At 39.1% G+C, this 24,410-nt stretch overlaps 1 protein-coding gene across 2 annotated transcripts in view; it reads right to left on the bottom strand.

The window, feature by feature from the left end:
- Positions 1 to 731: 731 nt before the first annotated feature.
- pcxb (pyruvate carboxylase b) overlaps positions 732 to 24,410 on the bottom strand; it is a 350,229-nt gene continuing 326,550 nt past the window's right edge. For both annotated transcript variants that reach the window (XM_042512173.1, XM_042512174.1), the window contains exons 24-27: positions 23,049 to 23,122; positions 8,580 to 8,720; positions 7,641 to 7,742; positions 732 to 3,626 (exon numbers count right to left, since the gene is read on the bottom strand). In XM_042512173.1, the coding sequence (XP_042368107.1) occupies positions 3,477 to 3,626; positions 7,641 to 7,742; positions 8,580 to 8,720; positions 23,049 to 23,122 (467 nt within the window). In that variant the 3' untranslated portion in view covers positions 732 to 3,476. The remainder of the gene's footprint in view (positions 3,627 to 7,640; positions 7,743 to 8,579; positions 8,721 to 23,048; positions 23,123 to 24,410) is intronic.

The raw sequence follows: 24,410 nt of genomic DNA, 5'->3' as shown, positions 1-24,410 counted from the left end.
GCCTTCTAGTCAATGTAAGTGGAACTGGATGGCATTCTGCTTGTGGTGCTTCAAGCCTCCAAAAATACATGTGAAAAAATCATTAAAGTTTCTCTTTAGAAACATTGATATAGTGAAAAGAAGCCTCTGCCCACATGTTGTGATGTATCTAATGGCATCACCTACAACCTCTGGTACATTATTATAACCTCCTCCACTATCATCATGGTTTCTTTTCAGATACTTTTGACTCTGACCTCTTGTGCCATCTATGAATGTATCTATGTCCACATAAAGGACACATGGAGGTATGTGGGTAGTGACGGTCACAACGTTTGGAATGACAGGATGTACTTTTTCCCATTAGGCAATCAGGAAAAATATATATATATTATTTTGGGCTGAACTGTCCCTTTAAATGTAAACTACTTTAGTAAATGAAAATGATTACACTAAAATGTAGATTTCCCAACTAGAATTATTTCAAAATAAGAAAATGAGAGAAAACTTGACAGGTAATGAACATTTTGACAGAAATTCCATGGAGACATTTTGAATCTGCGGGCAATCATGCTAAACTGAGAGTAAATACACAGTTAGTTTGGTTCCATAGAAAGCAATGGAAAGGAAATTAAGAAATGTCATAGACCCTATTTTCATACTCTGCAACAGTTCAACCCTTGATAGTGAGCTCAAGAATAGGTCATGTTAAATTCCCCTTTCTGGAACAAATAACATTTTCCAGCTGTGTCTACTTTTCTCCATTTTATTCTTTTTATGCCCCCCCCACCCCAGACACTGAACAGTAGTATATTATCATAAGTATGGTTGTTAGAATCACTGCTGGCTAAAACAGGGACAAACACAGCGATAAGGTTTACATTATTGCATGAGTTGTAGCCATCATTTCACATGTGCAAATTTTCCACTGTTGAGATAAGGGAGAGGGAGTGGAGAGGAAAACACAATGAAAAGGTGGATGGATAATTGGATAGATGGATGCTGCAGGAAAAGCAGATATCTGAGGAGAGCCAATAAGGAAAGGAGGAAGGGACTTTACATTATTGTGCAACAGCTTGTCAAAAACTCATTCATACAATCCCACCACTGTATCTCTTTCAAAAGATTTCATACACAGATATAACAAGGAGGTACAGTGAGGCATGGCAGTGAGCTGGGGAGAGTGAGGAGACATATCAGTGGTCTAATTAACAACAGCATCACTGCTCAGTATTGATGCATAAGTTCAAAAGGGGACTCGTTCTCAGAGGTAATGGAGCAAAAATCCTGGAAACGATTCAGCTAAGTACAAACTTCAGTTTTGCGTTACGATCGATGTTTTCTGTCAAAGCAGCACAGATGTTTTAGGAAAATAGGCTGTTTGGGTCTTTTCTGGCTCACTGTCCCGAACACTTCATGCTTCACTGTATTACAAGGAGTTTGTTACACTTCCTTTTGTATTTTAATTGAATGTGATCTAATCTGACTTCCTGTTGGTTCATGGTTTACTCTCACTGGTCAGGGTAGTTCAACATTCAGTTCAGCAGAGATCATTTAAAGTGTTGAATCTTCACATTTGAGACTTTAAATTCAGTATTTAACTATATCATCTGACAGCAGAGTGGTGTATTTGCTGCATTGCTGCTGACTATTTTGGATAATGTGGAGATGTTACGACACCACTGAGAGGTGTATTTGGTTGTTTACTTTTGATGCAGGCAGTACTTGAGTACTGGGAGTGTTAGCGTGTGTATTTTTGCATCAATGTGTGTATGAATATTTATTTTAGTATGCGTTTTCAGCTCTGGAGGTGTAAAATTATGGGGACTGATTGATTTTGTCTTAAAATTTTGCTTGCACACACACACACATAGATACAGACCCATTTATGCATACACACACACACGCATTAGAAATATAAAGCCGAGTGCTGCTACTGGGAGTCTCCAGAGTCTCTTATTAGTCCGGCTAATTTCACATCATTTGACAGAGAATTAATTCATAAATTAATCAGCAGAGCCTCAGAAAATAACACCACATGTCTCCATTACACCACCATGTAATCCCATTTGCACCTAGCATTAAAATCCCCACGCAGTCACAAGACTACTCGCCATAATCTCTGCCTGGTTCTGAAAAGAAAGGCTGGAACTGCTCCTTTGACAACTTTTCCAACATGTCACCTTAAGACCCTGTGACTTTACACCTCTACAGTGATCCAGCAGATAGAGCTCAGTTAGTTTTAGTGGGCCACCCTAGAGCTGTCTTTGGATTAAGAAAGCCGCATTTAAACCAACTAGGACAGAGGGACTTTGTAAGAATCACATCTGTAATCCCTCCAACATGGCCTACAGCTTTACTTCAACCACGTTGCTACAACCTCCTTCAGGCGTTTGGATTTTAAAGACAGGTGTAAATGAGGAAACATTTTCAACACTGGTAGAGATCTTTCAAATAATAAACCTTCTGCTATTACTGATACAGTAACAGAATACAGTTTTGACTTTGGTGCAACTCTGGGTGTTTTCTGGCATGTCTATCTGTGTCCCTGTCAAACTTAACATAGTGCCACCTGCTTTGTTGTGCTTCTTTTACTGTGAAAATATATATATATTTTGAAATCCATATCAAGTACACGTTGGACAAAAAAAATATGTTTTCTTTCCTTCAACCCATGTGCTGTTGTCGTTCCCAAAAACAATGTTTTTTGTTTACAAATGAAAAAAATGTGTCTAAATGCTGTGATAACACATTCTGAGAATGCACTGTGACTAATGTCTTGCAATGGCAAGCAAGCAAAAGAGAAAAATAATATTCCCATATGAAAAAAATGATTTGATAATACATCTTCTAGTCTATTCTTTTTAATCTGAACCCCTCTGATTGCCACGAAAAACACTTAGTAGTCATTAATCTAAAGTTTCACCTACTCTCTTTGAATATATCAGGCAACATTAACAGCATAGAAATGGAAATTGTGGCATTGATTTTGGAAGTATATGTTATGACCCTGTTAGTGTTACACATCAAGGTTAGCTCATTTTGGAGTACATCACATTAAAAGCTAGCATTTAAGTAATGGAATGTATCACAGTTCAAATATGTAATGTCTTTCTAAAATATGCTATTCTCCACAAGTTGACAGGACATTAAGAGATGTACTGAGATATACTGTATTTGACCTAAACACCACACCTAGGCAATAACTTTGAGGAGAATCAAGTTTTGGAGAGTTTTATTAGTGGCATGAATTACTAAGGAATTCCATCAAATTAAGATATTATTTAAGATTGTCAGGTGTGTGGAGCTGTGCTTTATTTTGTATCCCCAGTGTAACCAAACAAAATATGTACAAATTGGGGGCCAAAATGTCTCGTACTACCACCACAGGTCAGAGATGTCTCTAACTAAATGAATTCCTGTTTTTCCTCTCCCTGCCTTTTTCTTCCGTTCTCCCTCCCTCCTACTACTACTCCCCTCCCTCCCTACCTCCCTCTCTACTCCTCGATTTCCAGTATCAGGTCATCTCCCTCCAGGGAGGCGTCAGCCGTGACATGGACAGCCTTTACAGTACCGGACACCGGGGAGTTGACCACCGTCTCCATCTTCATGGCCGAGAGGACACACAGCGGCTGACCCTTCTCCACCTTTGATAATGGTAAGGACAGTTCAGAGTGCATTAACAACATGAGTCAAACAGATGGACAGAGTTAGAGACAGAGAGAGGGAGACACACACAGAGACAGCCAAAGAGGAAGAGAGACAGACAAAGAAAGGGAAAGACAGACAGTGAGAGAGACAGAGCGACAACGACACTGAAACCGAGGAGGGGAGGTGAGGGAGACAAAGTTACTAAGACAGACAGAGGGCGATACAGTGAGAGGGAGGGACAGCGCTAAAGACAGACCAACCGACAGAGACAAAAAGAGAAAGAGAGAACGAGGAGAGAGTACGATGAGGACACAGAAAAAAAGACAGACTGACGGACACAGAAAGAGAGGAAGGTGAGAAAGAGATAGAGTGAGACGGACATAAGGCACACAGACAGCTTGAGAAACAGAGAGGGAGACAGAGAGAAGGGGGGGACAAAGTGTTAGTGACAAACAGAGAGAGAAAGATGACAACAGGCAGAGACAGGACAACAAAAGAGAGAAACAGAGGGGGAGAGAATCAAAGCAGACAGACGGACTGAGTGAGACAGGGACAGACAAAGCAAACAGACGGACAGAGAGAGTGAGTGAGAGAGACAGGGTGAGTAGGAGACACAGTGAGACAGAGTGAGTCACAAAGAAAAAGGAGGGTGAGAGGAAGATAAAGTGAGACAGACAAAGCAGAAAGACGGACAGAGTGAGCGAGAGAGACAGACATACAGGGACGGACTGACACAGACAGGTAGTGAGACGGGGAGAGAGAGACAAAGTGAGTGAGAGAGCCTTGAGAGAGTGAGACAGAGACAGTAGACATGTAGAGAGGCAGAGCCATAGCAAGAGAAACAGGGGGAGACAGATGCAGAAACAGAGAGTGAGAGAATAAAATAAATAAATAATATAAATAATAATAAAATGAGACAAAGCAGACAGAGTGAGACAGAGACAAAGAGGAGGGGGGCAAAGTGACAGAGAAAGACAAAGCAAATAGATGGACAGAGTGAGCAAGCGAGACAGGGCAAGTGGGAGACAGTGAGAGAGAATGAGTGAGACGGAAAGTGTGGGGCAGACAGAAAGAGGAGGGCGAGAGAGATAAAGTGAGACAGAGCAGGAGCGAGTGAGAAACAGAGAGGAGAAAGATGACAACAGGCAGAGACAGAGTGAGACAGCCAAAGCAGCAGACAGATGGAAAGAGTGAGTGAGAGAGACGGCGAGTGAGAGACAGTTAGACAGAGACAGAGCAGACAGACAGGTAGAGAGGCAGAGCGATAGCGAGTGAGAAATGGGGGAGAGAGACAAGGTGACAGAAACAAAAAGATAGAGTGAGACAGACAAAGCAGACAGATGGACAGAGTGAGACACAAACAGACAAGTAGGTTTTTTTTATTTTTACAACAATACTTTATTTACAGTTATATGTCCAACATAATCACAAACACACTATAGCACAAGTACAAATCAATACTCGTCTCTTTTCAGTTTATGCAGAACAGAAAGAGGAGGGACAAAGAGACAGATGGACAGAGTGAGCAATAGAGACAGGGTGACTGAAAAACATAGAGAAAGTGAGGGTGAGACACAGGGAGACAGAGAAGGGGGGGAGTGAGAGACACAAACAGAAGGAGGGAGAGAGAGATAGAGTGAGACAGACAGAGCAAGAGAAGCAGAGACAGAGTGAGATAGACAAAGCAGACAGAAGGACAGAGAGAGCAAGACAGACACAGAGGAGGGGGGACAAAGTGACAGTCACAGACAGAAAGAGAGAAAAAGAAAGATTACAACAGGCAGAGACTCAGTGAGCCAGAGACAAAGTAGACAGATGAACAGAGGGGGAGAAAGACTGAAACAGAAAGAGATGAGGGGGGAAATAGACAAAGGGACAGACAGACAAACAGAAAGACAAAGACAATCAGAGACAGAGTAAGTTAGACAGATCGACAGGGTGAGCAAGAGAGACAGGGCAAGTGAGAAACAGAGAGAAAGAGAGACACAGAAAGAGAGAAGGGTGAGAGAGATTGAGACAGACAGAGAGACAGAGCGGGGGGGGCAAAATGGCAGTGACAGAGAGACAAGCAGAGACAGAGAGTAAGATGACGAGAGACAGGGTAAGACAGATGGACAGAGTAAGCGAGAGCAACAGTGAGAGCAAGAGAGAGAGACAGAGACGGACAAGGGGGTGGCGGGTTGGCAGACACAGAAAGAGAGGGTGAGAAACAGGGAGACAGAGACAAAGGGGGGGCAAAGTGACTGAGACAGTGACAGAAAGATGACAACAGGCAGACACAGAGAAAGACAGACAGATGGACAAAGTGACTGAGAGAGACAGATGGACAGAGTGAGCAAGAGGGGCAGTGTGAGTGAGACAGAGATGGGCAGGGAAGAGGGGGCAGACACATAAAGAGAGTGAGAAAAATAAGGAGACAGAGACAAAGAAGGGGGGGCAAAGTGACTAACGGTGACAGACAGTTGACAACAGGCAGAGACAGAGTGAGACAGGGACAAAGTAGACAGATGAACAGAGTGAGAGAGAGACAGAAACAGAAAGAAAGGAGGGGAGATCGACAAAGTGACAGGGACAGACAGAGAAAGGCGAAGACATTTAGAGACAGAGTAAGACAGACAGATGGACAAAGTGACTGAGAGAGACAGGGCAAGTGAGAGACGCAGTGAGAGTGAGATAGATAAAGCTGACAGATGGATAGAGTGACTGACAGAGACAGTAAGAGACAAGGGGGGGGACAAAGCCACAGAGAGAGAGTAAGATGAAAACAGACAGAGAGAGAGACAAAGTAGACAGAAGGACAGAGTGACAAGAGACAGAGAAACAGAAAGAGAGGAGGGGGAGCGAGGCAGAGTGACGAACAGACAGGCAGAGACGGAGTAAGACAGATGGACAGAATAAGCGAGAAAGAGATGGAGAGAGAAACGGACAAGGGGATGGGGGGTAGGCAGACACACAAAGAGAGGGTGAGAAACAAGGAGACAAAGAGGAGGGGGGGACAAAGTGACTGCCTGTTGTCATCTTTCTCTCTGTCACTGACTCAGAGACAGAGTGAGACAGATGAACCGGGGAAGATAGACATAGTGACAGACAGACGGGCAGAGACAGAGAAAGACAGAGGGACAGAGTATGTGAGAGTGAGAGAGAGAGAGAGATGGAGGGGGAGACACACAGAAAAAGTGAAAGAGATAAAGTGAGAAAGAGAGACAGAGACAATGAAATAGACAGAGAGGAGGGGGGACAAAGTGACAGAGACGGACAAAGCAAACAGATGGACAGAGTGAGCAAGAGAGACGGGGCAAGTGGGAGACAATGAGAGAGAATGAATGAGACAGAAAGGGGGACAGAGTTAGAGAGAGACAGAGCAACAAGAGACATAGTAACAGAAAGAGAGGAGGAGGAGAATGACAAAAACAAGCAAACAGATAGAGGGAGACAGTAAGTGAGACAAAGACAAAGCAGACACATGGACAGAGTAAGCCATAGATACACAGACGGGTAGCGAGAGAGAGAGAACAGACAGAGAGACAAAAGGGGGGGGGCACAACAAAGCAACAGAGACAGAGAGTAAGGTGAAGACAGGCAGAGACAGAGTGAGACAGACAAACTAGACAGATAAAGAGAGAGAGAGACGGACAGACGGGTAGAGAGACAAAGTGAGAGTGAGTGAGAAAGAGAGAGCAAGACAGACAATAAGATAGATGGGGGGACAAAGTAGACAGATGGACAGAGTGAGAGACAGAATGACAAGGGACAAACAAAGAGAAAGAGAAAGACAGAGCGAGTGAGACACACACACACACAGGGAGAGAGAGACGGACATAGAAAAAGACAGAGACAGCAAGCGATAGAGCAACAAAGACACTGAAACATGGGAGGGAAAGGCAAAGTGAGCAAGACAGTGAGTGAGACAGTGAGTGAGACAGGCTGAGAGACAGGGAGAGTGAGACAGAGACAAAGCAGACAGAGGAAAGAGTTAGAGAGAGAGAGAAGAAGGTAAAGTGTAAACTGACCGTGGATCCCACTTCAACTTTGACCTCCAGGACTTTTCCAGGCATGGGTGCTCCCACCTGACCCTTGATAGACTTCTGTGCCTTGGGATGGAACTTCATTTCCTGAGAGGACAGATAAAAAGAGATGGCGTGCGCCCATCTGTCCTGTCCATCCAACTGTCCTCCATTTATCTGCTCATCCAGCCAACAAGCCATCCAACCACCCGTTGAAACATTACTCCCCGCTGAGCCTCCATCTCCCCTCACAGCTATTTGTTTCTATGAATAAAACTCATCTGTGACACGTGTGCTCTTCTGTCAAATCTTTTTTTTCTCTCAAAACCAAATTTAACATAGAAAAAATTTTATGAGCCTGGCCGATTAACAGAGCCAATATTTGGCATTTTGACGATTATTTATATTGGCATTTCATTTTAACGATCAGCAGTAAAATGAATTAATGAAGTACTACACTCAGCCAACATCAGGGAAGGCAGTCTGCAATACATGCAAAGAAAGTGTCAACATGGGAGATACTTTTACTTTGTAAAACCTCTGGGAGCTGTTATTATTTATTTAAATTTTTTACTTAATAAAAAAAAGTTGTTGGGAACTTTCTGTATTTGATTATGAAAAAATATCAGTTTTGATTAAACATTTACTAAAGGCATTTAAACAAAGTTTTGTGTTGGCGTTTGTTATATATTTCAAATTCTACATTTCAACAGAAATCTTTTCATTGTAAATGTAAATGCATATCGGTTCCAAATATCGGTTATCAGTTATGAGCTCTGAAAAAACAATGTTGCTTGACCCCTACACTCACTGTTAAAGAGCCTGTGCTTCCTCTTTTCCTCAATCCATCTATTTATCATTTACCTGCAGACATTAAGTATATCTGTCCCTGAGCCATCATTATCCATCTACCAACCCAAACCTCCCTCCATCCCCTCCACCTACCTTCATGGCGACAGTATCTTTAACCAGCACAGATCTCAGCTGTCCGTTCAGCTCAAAGAAGACCTCTCTCTGTCCGGCCTTGTTCAGGTCACCCAGTGCCAGCGCCTTGATGTGGAGGATCTTCCCTCTCTCCAGCTCCACCTGAGATCAAACAAAGCCACAGAGAAGAGGAGGATTGGAACAAGTGGGGAGGACAGAGGACAGAAAACAGAATAAAGGGAGAGTGTGAAGGTGGAAGGGGCAGAAATTTGATTATATTAGAAAATTGAAATTATTACATGGGTGTCTAGCACACAAGTCCAGCTGAAGCAGTAAAAGAGACTGCAGAGCTTGGAGAAATTAAAAAAGTGAAGTTAGTGGAGTGAGACAAGCACAATGTTCCCTTCTCTTCCTTATTTCTTTTTTACACTCGTGCTGGGCTGGAATGTTTCCCAGCATGCACTTGTCGGAGGGCAGAGAAACATGGACAGATTCATGAGAGGGGACTTATTAAGTAATTAAACTGCTAAATAAATAAATGAAATGATGTAATGCAACATATAATTTATACTAATGTAAAACTTTTTTTTTTGCACTACATTACATAAGTGACTGTTGGCTTTGCAGAAATCTATTTTACCTAATGGGAATGTTAGGGAGTGTTTTAAATGAAAAAAGGTGGAGTCTTTCACAGAGGACATTCTGTGTGCCCACAGATAGAGATCTGGCGATATCATTTGTACTGCAGGGTGAGGATTTGGGCTGAAATTAAGACGGAAAGTGAGCATGTAAATATCAAAACCTTAAACAATTAAAGCTATTCGTTTCAGGGACCATAAAGCTTTCATTTAGAAAAAAATAAAATTATATATATAGACAGTACTATTGTTTTGACTCTTTTGTTTTTAACTCATGTCTGATGTGAGGCAGTTGTTCGTTTCTGTTTTTAAGTGACAAATAAAAGGAGAAAATCTAATGTGATAAAGTACAACATGGTCATTTTAAACCATTTCTCAATTGAATTCACACAACAATTAATGTATTGTGATATATACCATTAATGTGATAATAAATTACATTTAACATGATAAAGGTTTTGGCCCTGTCTGTGGTATTACAAATAACTTCAGTAAGCTGTGACGGTGAAGCTGCTCTCACAGCATATGAGATGGATTGCAGAGATGGGAAAGTTTCATGGTGCATTGAAAATATAACACCATCTCCATTAATTTGGTGTAAATTACATTGAATAACAGTGTTTGGCCGAGGCAAGATTTCTATATTTGATTGGTTCAGCTCAGGCACTTCTGTATTATTAAGTACAAAGTCAGATATATCATAAACTCAGCATAAGCCAGCACAGCACCAGGATCCTGAAAGTGAAGCAACTAAATGGAATTCAGCGATCATTATTATTATCTTTTTTTGCTGTGATGTCAAAATGGCCTCAATAAAAACTGCCTTTATGTCGTGTTGTAAAAGAACTAACTTAATACATTTGGTCTGGAAACATTTTTCCTTTTGATTAATATCTGAATTAACGAGAATCTTTACAACTGATGAAGGTATTGTCTAGGGATAATGATTGATCAACATTAGAGATGGTTGATCAAACATGTTCATTTTACTCAAATGAAAATCTGATTCTGACAAACGATATATAATCTCCTCATATTCCAGCCATCAATAGAATGCTGTATTTTAAAGGGATGCTTCACTGACCAGCATTAGCAAATAAATGTAACATTTTTATTATGAGGTGGCTATCTCGGGGTCTGGAGGAAGAGTATATCGGCGACATTGGAAAATAAAGCGTGCAAAGCGAAGCATTGTTCAGTCATATTTAAGATGTTTCATATGTCTCGCCCTCTACATCTTTACATGTTTTATAGGCGATGCAATGCTGTCGGAGAATATGCAATTTGTTGATTCAGGGAAAAAACGCATTTAGTTATGTTTGATATGAAAACGCTTTTTAAAACTCACATTTAAGTGATTAATGTTGACAATGACGGAATAAGGAAAATTCTTTCAATTTGCAACTCGATATTTTCATAACGCTTCCCTTACTTTTTGAATGAGGAACCGCCAAAACACACAGTACAATAGCACAAACAAGCACCCTAATAGCTTTACCAAACACAAGCCTAGGATGTTATGAGTCATGAGTTGGGAGTAGGGCGATATGGACAAAAAAATCACATCTTGGTATTTTCAGGCTGAATGGTGATACACAATATATATCTCAGTATTTTCTGCAAAATAGGCCACATGTTCAGTTGCAAGTCGAAGCCACACTCGAGGTGTCATGAGCACTTTCATAAAAACAAATGGGGAACAAAATAAAATGCAAAGACTGATTTTTTTTTCCCTGTTCGAAAATATACAGCTACAGAGGTTTGGAGCACAGGCAACAAAACTATATATACAAAAGTATTAAGTAGGCCTAAATTCATTGAAGTTTGACACAAAATCTTTGTCGGATGGGGTAAAAAAGTTATTTTCCATGGTCTTTCAAATGAATCTAGTACTGGAAATGTATTTAAATATTTGTAAGGCTTTTAATCTTTTTTATGCACATAGCATCAACAGAGAGGCAGAGAGGGGGAAGGAGTGAGATGCACGCTGTCAGCAGTTATATTCATTCTCTATATGAATTATCTGTTGCTGATGCCACACAATAGACTACAAGAAGAACAGGGATGCGCTATGATCCACCTCACATACAAACTAGCAACAAACACGCTCTGCCTCCCACACATGCTACAGGCCGGCGCTATGTTGCATGAGTGCTAATGCTGCAATTTCATTCATCTCACAGACTGATTAGCGTAGCACAAGCAACATACAGACCGATGTCCCACTGCAGACTAATGAACAGACAGATTAAACAGAGACGCAGCACTGTGTCTCTCTTAGTGTTGCCGGAGAACTTGTGTCTGAATGAGTGGGGCGGAGCTGTGCGGAGAGTAAACAAAGGGGAGACATGCACACTGACATGGCTTTTTTAGAAGAACACTGTTATGTAACACAACTTGACCCTGTATCAATGTAAACGGTATTGTCTAAATCTATATCTTGCTTGAAAATATATCGATAAATCAAACACAGTCATTATACCGCCAAGCCCTAACTGGGAGTCTGCTAGCTCAGCTAAATGAGCATTTGACATTTATTTTGTGCTGACTAATAATGGATTCTGAGGGGAGATATAAGGACACAGGAGTTATACAGAGCTCTGTGTAAAGAATTGTTATGAACACTCTGGCTGTGCTGTGTGTAGGCTCTGGTAAGTGGGGAAAAAAAGACAGGAATGGGTCTATGCTCTATCTATGTTTGCAGCAGACATCAATTCTGACACCAAACATAGAGAGAAGTGGTTTAGACAGACTGACAATGCCAGAGATAAAGAGACAGACAAGCAGGAGGATGATATAAAAATATTGCTCCGGCTTTTAGTATAACTGTAAACTCTTTGGCTTCCCTGCCACCTGTAAAGTGTCATTTTAAGACAAAGATATTACTCTGTCTGTACCAACAGCAAACACACTCTTTCCTTCTCATATCAATTCTGGTCACTGCTGCGTTCTGTCTTGCTAGTCTTTCCCTCGACACCGGCCACTGTACTTCTTCATTTATCTCACGCCTCCTCTCAAATCTCTCATCTCACCGGTCGGAAACTCATTTTTTCCGTCTTTCCATTTGTCCAACTTCCTCCGTCTGGCTTTCAATCTCTCTCTTTGTCAGTCCTCCCATGTGTCACAGCTTTCTATTTCATATTGTTATTTTGCTGGCCAATTCTGGGGCCACTCTGTCTCTCATGCCGTTGTTAATTTCCTTCATCTGCCTCTTTCGGCTTTTCTTCTCTTTAATCTGTCTGTGGTTTTATGTTTTTCCTCTGCTGTGTCTATCCACCTCTTTTTCACAACCCTTACCCTCTTGTGCTTTTTGTTTCTCACATCGCCATCTTGGCTGTTGGGTCTCCATTGATATTCTAAACTAAGTCTCAGAGCGAGGACGAAAATACACGCTGCTGCAGGTACGTATTGATCTCAATTTCATTCTGCCTTTCTCTTTCTCTGGCTGCTCTGACTCTTCATCTGTTTCCCTCACTCTGTATCTGGGAACAGAACCTTTCTTTGCATGCCTTTTGCTTTCTCTCTAGCACTCAATCTTCATCTCCCCGTCTCTCTCCACCCTGCTTTACAATGAACTTCTCTCTAGCTTGTGCTGTTTTGTCGGGCTCTTGGCAGCACTTTGCAAAAAAAAACAAAACTCCCTTTCCATTTCCAACTGTGGGGCTTCAACGAAACTCTCCTCACAACTGTTCCCATGAAAAATACAGTATGTGTCTATTTGAAGAGTTGCACAAGATTTATGAATCTTTTGAAGTTGATTTTGTCTAAAGTGTAAAGTGTGTGTGAGAACATCAGTTTTATACTGAGATAAAAAGACAACACTTCACAGACAACCTAACACACTCACGGCTCATACCACCTCCCCTACGGGCTTCTATTATCTACTTAAACTTGTAATCCAATTGCAGGTAAATCACTTTGTGTCCAAAACATTCAAGAAATCACTGGGCTAAATAACAAAAAAGGAAGCAAATACAAAAAAAATCTTTTTTTTTTTTTTTTTTTTTTTACCAACTAACTTCTGTGACTAATAACAAAGTATAAGCACATGCAGACTCCGAAAACTATGTCCCAATTCCATTCCAACAACCTCTAATTTTATAATATATACACTAATGCTGTGTTTATACAGAATCAGGGAGAGAGTAGACAGTAGTAATGCTCCAGTAGACCCAAAGCTTGCCCAAAATCACAGAATGCCATTGATACCAATAGATATAACCACTTTGATGCAAAGCTAATTTTTGTGATCATCAAGTCACTTTTGTCATGGAGTTAACACCATATTTTGCATGCTCTTGTCATGATGGCCCACCGTTGGATGGACATATAAAATACAATGATTTTCGATGTATATAATATTCATTCAGTGTGCAAAATAAGAAAAAGAAACTATTTAGGGTTAATATTTTGTACCTGTGTGATAATAGCTGAAATTAGCATGTTGGCCGATGCCATTATTTAATTTTAAAGCCAATATCTGCCGATACCAATGAAGTGATGAATGCACTACATGCACTGTGACACACTAATCAAACAGTAACTGTAACATGTCAAACTCCTCAAACAAAGAGCTAAAATTTTTACTCAAGATTTTATAATTCTTTTTTGTTCTCTGAGATCTTGCTCAAGCTGTCTCACCACCATCCACTATACAATATTTGTGACTAAGCATTCAGTCACTTAAACATCTATCTGCAAGGTATCAAGTCAAAGTAAAGACAAGTTCATCCCTGGGTAAAACTGATAAATTAATCCCCACACCCTCAAACAAACCACAGAAATAAATTCAAAGTCAATACAATTGTATCAAACCCAACCCTAACTGCCCTGCCTCCTTCTGTTTTATTTTCTTATTTCAATACTTGTGATAGCATCCTCTCTGCAGTACGTATGTTTCATATCTCACTGACATATTTGTTGTACGCTCATCTATACAGCCCTCACATGCTGCTTGCATTTATTCAGGAAGTACCCTTGAGCACACAGCTTTTTCTGTCAAACTCAGCTGCTTATGTGCTTGGCTCTACAGTATCTCTGACTGAAACACGTTTTCACAGTGTGCTTTACCGTCATGTCTCTGATATGACTTTATTAATGGCTTGTGTTGCCAGTGAGTAATGAGATTGCTGCGGTAAACAGAGCTCCATGTGTTGGTGTCTGTGCACATTAGCGCTGACAGGGTGTGTGTGATTGGGTCCATGGTTGTGAAAGTCTGTTTATATTTCCATCAAACATGATTAATACCAAACTGAGTCATCAGGACATGTCACATAGGTCGTTATATTTTTTCTCCTCCTGTTTGTGCTGTTTGCATGTGTGGGCAGAGCCATCACCCATGTGTTTATCTGTGTACAGGAATGCAATCTACGTAAATGGCCTTAAGATGCTTTTTCACAAAGTGGTCATTTGTTCTTTGAAAAGCTGTTATAAAGACATGTGTCTAAGAGGGATTTTCAGATTTCAGATTCAAATTCTAGTTTGTAAGAAACTGGTTAAAAGATGCAATGATAATAACTCAGAATATTTGCAGAACATAAAAAAAAAAACAGTAATGGTTGTGTCCTCCCACCACATTCACTACACAAAGAGAAATCTTCCGGGCTCGCTGTTCGCTCTTTGGCTGATAAGGCTCTCCAACTGGATTTGCAACAGGCTTGAAATGGAGTGCTTAACAATACCAAATGATTACTGTGAAAGCCTTTATATCTACTTCCCACAACATCAACAACCCGGGCCCGGGGCTTTAGGTCTAGCTCAGTGCTCAAAAAGATTTGGTGCTTAAATCTGTTTTGATAAAGATTTCCGCTGTGTGCTTCACGCACAAGCTGCCAAGAGCTCATAAACAGCTTTTGTTTCAAGTATACAGGTAATAGTGGGGGCTGCGCATGTTCAGCAAGAGTCATCTGCAATGGACAGTTGCTGTCTTTTGTTGCTGTCACAGTGGATTTACTGCAAATGCCAACAAAGGCTCACAATCGCCAGCTCAAAGGCTTTTCTCCTGCCACATCTCCTAAAGATAATTTCATATGGCAGATAATTTAACAGCAAAAACAGACATATGTTTTTCCATCACTACCGTGTGTCATACTGTATTTGATGCATTTATTATGCAACAAAACGCTGTTAACCTCCAGTATATTCACTGCTTCTCTCTGGCTTTTCACAGGTATGTGTCTATAATAATATAGCTCCTCTCCCTCTGCACAAAAAAACCCACACACACTAACATATGGCTTTTTAATGAAATCGAAAAGATTACAATAAGCATTAACCCCTGTGTCATTTGATTCTGCAGTAGTCACTGATATTTACCAGCTTCAGCTTTCATTGAGACTGATGGATACACCTAGGTGAATCACTAATTTTAGCCCCTAAAGATTTCACAGGCCTTCATGCTGCACTCTGCTGTTTACTAACCTGTTTTCTGGCCTGTCAGTGACTTTGAACATGATGCACCAAAAAAATAAACACAAAGAAAGGCATGCTTGTCTGCTGCAGAGCCTTGTACACAATTCTGGTCCATTGACAAAGGTAAACTAGTCTATGGCATGTTTTTGCAGGTTTTAAAGTGTTTAAAAATGTCACATACAAACGCTAAATTTGATGGAAAGGGGGTATATGTGGAGGATTTTGTATGCTAAAGTGTGTGATACTACCCTGACTTAACACTCACAATATTGCTCTGGTAGCACAGGACAGTAATTCAACAAAGCAATCAGCATCGCAAAAGTCACCAAGCATGAGCTCAAAAACAAATATGAGATATCAACGCCCACGCCACCTGTCTGAGCATCTGACAATGATGCTTTCGTTCTGCTATGTTTCTCAAAAGGTTGCAGCAGCAGTAGCTCACCTGGCAAACCTGCCACTAACATATTAAACATTCACATCAAACTGTCACCCGCATCACACACACACACTTCACATAACCCACGAGTCAACTTGTCAAGAATTGATGCAGCTTAATTTTCCCCAGTGATGTCCATCTGTTTTAACATTTTCAGTGCATCTCTGATAGGTGTGTGATTGTCAGCTCATTAATATTTGATGATAGATAACCCAAGCTGTCAAACACAGAGAAAGGAAATGTGAAAGCTGATGAAACTGATGCAACATGTAATTTCTTGTGGGCAGAAACATAATTCATTTCAAATTGGCAACATTTCTGTGTATACCTGACCTTCTTTGGAAAAATATTCATTAAGTGCTGGATGTCCTGAACTTTCTCAAACTAAACGAAACGAATCTGAAATCATTTTCATTTATCTATTATTTCTGCCAATTTTACAAAATCATTTTGGGCCCCTGTCTACAAATGTCAAACTCACAACCTTTCATTTAAACTTTTTTTTTTTTTAAATACATCACCATTTAGTGTGACAAAAATGTATTTTTTCTCTCTCAGCCTGATTTCAATACAATCATTCATAGTTTTATATGATCTTAGATTACTGTAAATTGTTGTATTTAGGCAAAAGCTAGGGCTGGGTGATAAAACACTAATAATCTTATTATAAATTTCCTCGATAGAGATATAATAAACGTTTGATAAATCCTCCATACTCTTGTGGAGGGGGTCAGTAATGCTCCGTAAAAATGCATGTTAAAGCGTTACAGCAACATTTCATGGTAGCCAGCAAGTTAATGTCACTGACTACCCAGCCATTTTATCACAATGATATTACATAATGTGACTTAAGGTAACATTATGTCAAACATTTACTGAATATAGAAATGAGCCTTCTTTGTCTATTTATTGACATTATTTTGATTATGTTTTTTAATTTACCTCAGCGTTTGACTGTTTGTCATGTTCTGACAAAAAAATCATAGTTTAAACCACAATTAACTGTTTGGTTTCTTCAGCGTTCACTCAGGAGCGGAAACAGCCTTTAAACTTGAAAAACATGATTTTACTTTTTCAGTACATAATTTTCAATAGACTGATTTTTATCTTAGTAATATTTTTAGGCATATTGCCCAGGCTTAGCTGGCACTATATATTTTGAATACATGGTTAACATGACAAGTTCATGATAATGATATTATGGCGAAATCTTTAAAAAAAAAAAAAAAAAAAAGCAGTCGAATTAATGCATGTCTTTGGTGATTGTACATTTTCTCTTTTTGGGCAAAATATTTACACTTAAAATATGAGTGTAGGCAGGTGAGGGAAATGATTTAAGAAGCGTTGTATTATTTACAAAATAATGTCATACATTTGTTTTTAACAGGATACTTTTTAAAAAAAATTTTATATAGCACTGTTATTTTCAATAACAGCATATCAAGACACCCCTAGCTTAAGTAAAAAATATTTTCATTATTTCATATATTCAGCAAGTGCAAATTCAGTGTTCAGCTTAACTTAAAGACTAGATCATATCAGCCCTATTTAAGCCTCACTGCAGCAATGTAAAGTGCTGTTTAAATGAATATAGTTTATTGTTATGTTTTTTATTATATTATTAAAGGAGCTTCTTTTTCCCCTCCAGGAATTCTGCACTGGAAAATAAAGAAAAACAACTAGCAGAAACCTCACTCTGCATGTGACAGGTCACTTTTTTGACAACTTTTCCGTCTCCCACCTGCTACCAGTAATCGGACCTGATCTGGTGGGAGCATCTATCATCGTGACAACGGGGGAAAGTTTGTTTCTGTGGCGATGAGTGATGCCGTGCAGAAATCGGAATGTGTGAAAGTTTTACAAGTGACAACAGTTCTAACAGAGCAGAGATTAGATGAACAGCAGCAAGGGATAGTGAAGAGTGAGGGTGGCAAAACAAAACAACAGCTTTGCATTTGGGAAATGTTTGAATGACAAGTTTTCCACTTAGAGAGAAAATAAGTAAACAGATCCACTAAAAGCTTAGACAGGTTAAATATGAGGTTTTTTATTTTAAATAACGGACGCTCAGAAAATCAATTTTACTGCAAGGAAAGCCAATACTGCCATAGGCAAGTTGGACAATGGATATTAAATCAATTTATCCCACTCTACAACTGTAGCTTTTAAAGTGTTTTGTTGGGTATTCAATCATTTTTGTTGATGAATATTGTTTGGATTACAAATCAAGAACATTTTATTCAAGCCAACCATTCAGTATGCTGTAGGAATTTGAAAAGAACGGCACAGCTTGCACCGTACTGTGGCTTCAAAACAAACTCAAAATCTGCTGAAGCTGCCAACACTCTTAATCGAAATATTTTAAGGAGTTTGTCTAATCAGTGGTGGCCACATTTCTGACTATTCTCAAATGATACACACCCTGGGGTGATTGAGAAGAGGGAAAGGGGTCCTGCCCATCTTTGGGGTCACTACTAGATCAGCACACTCAATGCAGCTCCTGATTCTTTGATAGTGATACAGCAGCAGAAAAGTATTGCTCCTCATGTCCCTCTAATATAAAAATCAATTAACACCAGCCCAGAGCCATTTTGCTGCAGTGAAATGAAGCAGTAATTAAACATGTTTGCCTTTGGCCGCTCTGAATCACTGTCAGTTAAATCTCTGTGTTGCTCATAATGAGAGAATCAAGGGGAAATACTGAAAGACACAAAGGACAGGGATGGAGAAGGAAAAGCTGATTTAAAATGAATGATGTGTGTTAGGGTTTTACTGGGATTATAATTAGAAGTGGTGGAAAGAGGAGTGTGAATGATGCAGAGTGGATACCAGTGTGAAAATGTTGAAAGGTAACAGGTGGCTCCAGGGGATGGAAATTGCCTTTCATGTTGTCTGACAAATTTTCATTTCATCAATGCACAAAAGTGCTTTTTAAAAGACAGATTTTATTTAAGCTTTGAAAACAAAATAATGTAGTTGTGGGTATAAAAGCTGAGCGAATAATAGAGTTATGAATTAGTTGTCCCTGTACTCGCTGAACACTTCTTTCAACACAAAACTTCGCAAAATTTAAATCTCTCTCAAAAAGTGGATTTTAAAAACACCATGGAAACAGATAACATTCTTCTATTTGAGAAAGAGTTATGAAAAGGCTCTTGTATTTGACTTTTTGTCCAAAAATGCTTTTTATGGTCATGAACTCATGGCCTCAATGCTGACATCCTTTATGGAAGTGAAACATCAATAGTAGGCTGTACACATGCGTCACTTCAACATGAACATTCAAAGGTTTTGTCCTCTTTAGAAAGGAAAACAGCTTCAGGTACGCGAAGTGCAACGGATTCAAATCCTTTGTGTTAGCTTTCAAAGGTGGGAAAATCATGTCGGGGTGATTAATGGCTTTCAGAATTGAAAAGGTTTCAAATAGAGAGAGCATGACAGGAGTTTAGGGGACTATTAATTGCTGATGAAACTGAACAGAAGGATTTTAATTCTGTACAGGAAAGGACTTTTTCTGTAACTCTTGACATTTTTCACAAAATGCTATATTATCAAAAAAATTTTATTAAAAATATAATTTGACTTATATATTATTTGACATTTTATTGCATATTCTACTGTAGCATTTTTACATTATTATTGATATTTGTTATGATATCTTGTACTATTACTTTTTATGTGACATTTTTGTGTACTATACTGTTACTTTAATATGAATTATGACATATGTTTTTTATGGTTCATTTGCTAAACATATTTGTGACATTTGTTTAATATAATTTAGTATATCTTTTTTTAAATGACATTTTTCTGCTTTTTATTTAAGATGTTATTTCCCTTGCATACTATACAGTTCATTTTTAACTTACCCTATAAATACATATTTTATGGCACACTATGACTTTTTTATGGCATAAATTCTGTGTTATTTTTCCTGATTTTTTAAAAAATTTTTGACTATAATATGTATTTGACATATTATACTGCTGCATTTTTATGGCGTAATGTACTGTGAAATTTTTGTGACTTCTATATGAGCTATGATATGATAGCAGCATATGAGCTTCTATGAGTATTTTGTGGCATTTGTTTTTCCTTTCATAAGACACTATCTCTAAATATTTTTCTAATTTCTTTATTTTTTTTTTACATGTAATCCTATGACTTTTTCATGACATTTTCATCATATACTACGATATTTTTCTGACATTTTTCATGCAGGAAAAACATCACAGAAATTTTCAGTATGTCATTTAAAAAACATCACAAAATAAATATATGTGCCTTAGATATAAAGTCCTGTGTAGCTAGCAACAGTTAATTCAAAGGCAACCTTCTCTATTTACTGTCTTTTAAAATGTACATTTACTTGGAAAGTTGTAGGAGGCTGCATATACATGGTTTCACCATGATCACATTTTCAGACTCTTTCTAACATAATAGAGATCGCGAATACTAAGTTTGCACTGCCCCTTTAAGCTAACTTAATGTTACCCTCAGCTAACACCAAAGGTAATGAAACAGTCCAGAAACTTCAAGTAATCAAGATGAATAAAGTTCAGTTCAGTTACCATACAAATGCCTACACAATTACTTTTTACGTCAACTGCACAGAGTGGACACTTTTAGTTTTGTACTTTACATACCCTAACCAAACGACAAAGTCATAATTCTACAAAGTCACTCCCATCACCATTTCTCATCAAACCTAATCTCCTCCTATTATGTAGCCTTCATAACCTGCAGTGCAGAAGCAGGTTTCCCTCATGCACACTTCCACCTGTTTCTCACAAACACACAGACAACAAAAATACACAAGGTTGCAATAGAGCTGCAGTCAAAAAATGTAACAGCCATCATCTCCGACCTCTCACCTCCTGTTTGTCTGCTTCATACTGCTGCCATCTGGTCACAGTCTCCTACTGTGCAAATGTGCCAGGTTTAAAAAAAGATGTTTTCCCATACAGCATCACTACTCTGACAGAACATACCATGGTCTCATAACAACTACACTGATTTTCACAAACAAAACTGTATGAAAAAAACATCTTACAATGTCTGTTCCCTCTGTCAAGTATGTGTGGATTTGTATAACCATGGTGTTTGTTATGTATATATAATGTCTGAGTTTATTATTCAGGGACAGATAAAGCTCAAATCTTATGGATTACAACTGAAATCTTCAACACCACATTACCATTCTTCACAATCTAGTATTAAAACAGTCATATAATTCTTCAAGTCTGAATTGTGTATCTGTAAAGAATATCCTCCCCAAACCGACATTTAAAAGTTAGGAGAAAAGCAGCTTTAAGTTTAGGATAGCGTACCAAGAAATATCTTTTTACCCAACGACATACTGAGTGACAGGCTCTTCCAACATCTCCTGCGGTAGCAAAGCAAAATCCTCTTTGATCTGACGTTGGATTCTGATATCTGTAGCAAAGGTTACCGTCAGTAGATTCAACAATCTCTTTGGAATTCATTCTCCAATCTGGACTTGAACAATCACTTCAGTTTGAGTTTCCCTCATCAAAGTGGTTACTGCTGTCATTCTGCTGAAACGTTCTGTTTGCGCTGCACTTTCTGAATAAAAACAGCATCTTCAAACCTGCTGTCTCCTCCTCAGATAGATACTTTCAATCAGGGCAGCTGACATCTTGAAATATTTCTGCTGACTGTACATTCACATATGTAAAAAAAAAATAAAATAAACAAATAAATAAAAAATGACCAATTCTGCTTGTGTAACACTTTAGAGTTGACAGGAAATGGTATGCAACTTAGATGTCAATACTCCACAGGAACATTTTTACTTTTAGATTTCGTGGCTTTGCAGTAACAAGTGACAGCCAATTATTAAATCCTCTCACCACAAGATTGTTACATTCCTGCATCCCGCTAATTTGTTTGCATGCAAAGCAAATCAACTCATTTGTTTTATTCCTTCATTGGACAGCATGTTCAGCTGCTTCCCTGTAGGAGAATAAACGAACGCTACAAGCTTTGGAAATGTGTAACGGCTATATTTTGGTCTGAGATATGAGCCCCTCAGTGCCTTTCGCTGGCCTGCTCTCAAACACCGCACGACAAATTTAATCTGTTATTTCTGTGTGTGAAGGCCAATCTGATGGCCAGAGGGATCAGAAATGCTGTTTGTTGTTCCCTTGATAAACTGTTAATATATCTGTCCTCCCCACTGTGTTATCAGCACTTCACTGTGACTCTGCACCAAACTGCATCAAACCTCGGCCATCTGCAGTGATGGAAAAATCATTCACTGCTGATAATGACTGGTCTTTATGAAACCGTTATTACATCACAATTAACAAAGGAGCTAAATGGATTATTGAATACATTATTACTGTTATGAAATTCATCAGTACTAATGAGATTTTATCATTACTATTGTGCTGTAAATGTGCTGTTGAACACTGCTCAATCAGAGTTTGCCAAAAAATATAAATGGCTAATGTTAGTGTGGCTTCAGTTCAAATTTTCTAAAGGCATACTCTATCAATTTAGCACTGCACTTACACAAACTAAAAAAGGGAAAAGAAAGGTAGGGTTGGGCAATAAATCAAAAATACTCAATGTATCGCAGCTTGTTCTACGTGCAAACTATTTAAAATGACTTAATCTCGAACACTGGGTATGAATTGTCTCGTTTTTTCAGCCACCAGCATTTTCATCTCTCTCCTATGGAGATAATAATTTTGTTTTGTAGTAGTTTACAGTAGTTTAGAGGAGATTTCAAAATATTGATATACATATTGTGTATCGCAGTATATCCTAAAATATTGTTATATTATTTTAAATCCATATCACCCAGCACTCAAGACAGGGTAAAGAAATATTATTGCAAAGGACTAAATATCCTGCCTTACTCCCCTTTAAACTGTCATTCCAGCTACAAACCACATGGGTCATGGTGTTTATATTAGGACTTCCCACTAAAATTCTGCCCTAACATTAAATGGTCTGCTGTGTGAAGCTGTGTACCTCAAACTCCTCTGCGATTTTGGGTCCGTCCAGGAACAGCCGGGTGCTGAGACAGTCCACTGGACCAAAGTTAGCTGGGGAGGAGGAAACAGAAGTGACCTTAATATCAGCGACATTGTTTGGTGATAATGATAATGAATGAAAGAACACAAAGAATACAAACTACAATATGTGTTGGTTAATGATTTCCTTAACTCAACTGTCTGTTCTTCAACTTTCAAGCAAACAGGGTTCCATATTTCATAATGCAGGCAATACACAACTCGACACACCTACTTTAAGACCTCAGGAAATCAGATGATGCCAGTATAATAAGGAGGTTACTTCAAGGCCATTAATTTATGTCAAAAATGAAATTAGAAAAGACTGAGTGCTAAAGGGATCTTTTAAAGTGAGGTTGTATGAAGCACTTATCCATGGTCAGTGTAAGAAATAATTGGGTTATTTAAGATTGCCGAATACAGGAGCTGCTGGCCTTTCATTGCCTAAATCAGCTTGTTTGTTTTTGCTATTGCGTGATTTTGGTGAATCTGCACTAACCCTTTAAAATGCTAGAATCGCACATTAATCCAACAAACTAACTGATGGAGGCAGGTGCAGACCAGCAGCTCCTGTGTTTAGCGATCTTAAATTATTGTTTGTCTCAATGGAGAATGAAGAGGGTGATTTAACAGCTTCAGTTCCTTATTGGAAATTGCTTTCTTGATAGCGAGGTAAAGCAATGAAAATGTTCTAAATATAGCATATACTTAAAATTGATATTGATATTTTTAGAGGGGTTCAGATCTTTTTTTTCTGCCCATCCACAGCAGTGCAATGTTTCACCTCCATGCTGGTACTCCAGACTGGGGGTGCACCGACTGAAATCTACAGTATGTAATACACTGACTACTGATAAGCAACCTGTACAACCCCACTTCAAAAAATCCAAACTATCCCTTTTAGGTTCAGGCTCAGGGGTGTGTTCTGTCTTAACCTTAAGCAGTCAAGCAACAGCTGTACATTAACTAAAACTCCTCACAATGAAGCGCTACCCATTTAATGCTAACATTTTCTCACCCCTCAAAGCAAGTGGTAATCCAGGCAGCTGAATGTTACTGCTGTTTTTAAACAACTTGGAAAATTTGACTCCTCTAGAATGGATTCTTACTAAACTCCTAACATCACAGCCTTCTCCTGCTACACGCTGTTGCCGACTGCATGCACTTAAAAGCTGCTAAAAAATGCTACTCCTGGTTGCGCTAAATTATCCCCCTATAGCACCATTTTGTTGCTGTTCTAGTTTTTTAAATGTACGTCATGTTAATTCACCATCAGTTGCTGTGTTTCCACTTTTTGTTTAAACTCTGCTCTCCCCTGAAT

This window comes from Plectropomus leopardus, chromosome 23 (assembly GCF_008729295.1).
Source record: "Plectropomus leopardus isolate mb chromosome 23, YSFRI_Pleo_2.0, whole genome shotgun sequence".
Classification (NCBI taxonomy): domain Eukaryota; kingdom Metazoa; phylum Chordata; class Actinopteri; order Perciformes; family Serranidae; genus Plectropomus; species Plectropomus leopardus.
The sequence above is the reverse complement of the archived record's forward strand: the minus strand, read 5'-3'. Positions and strand labels throughout refer to the sequence as shown.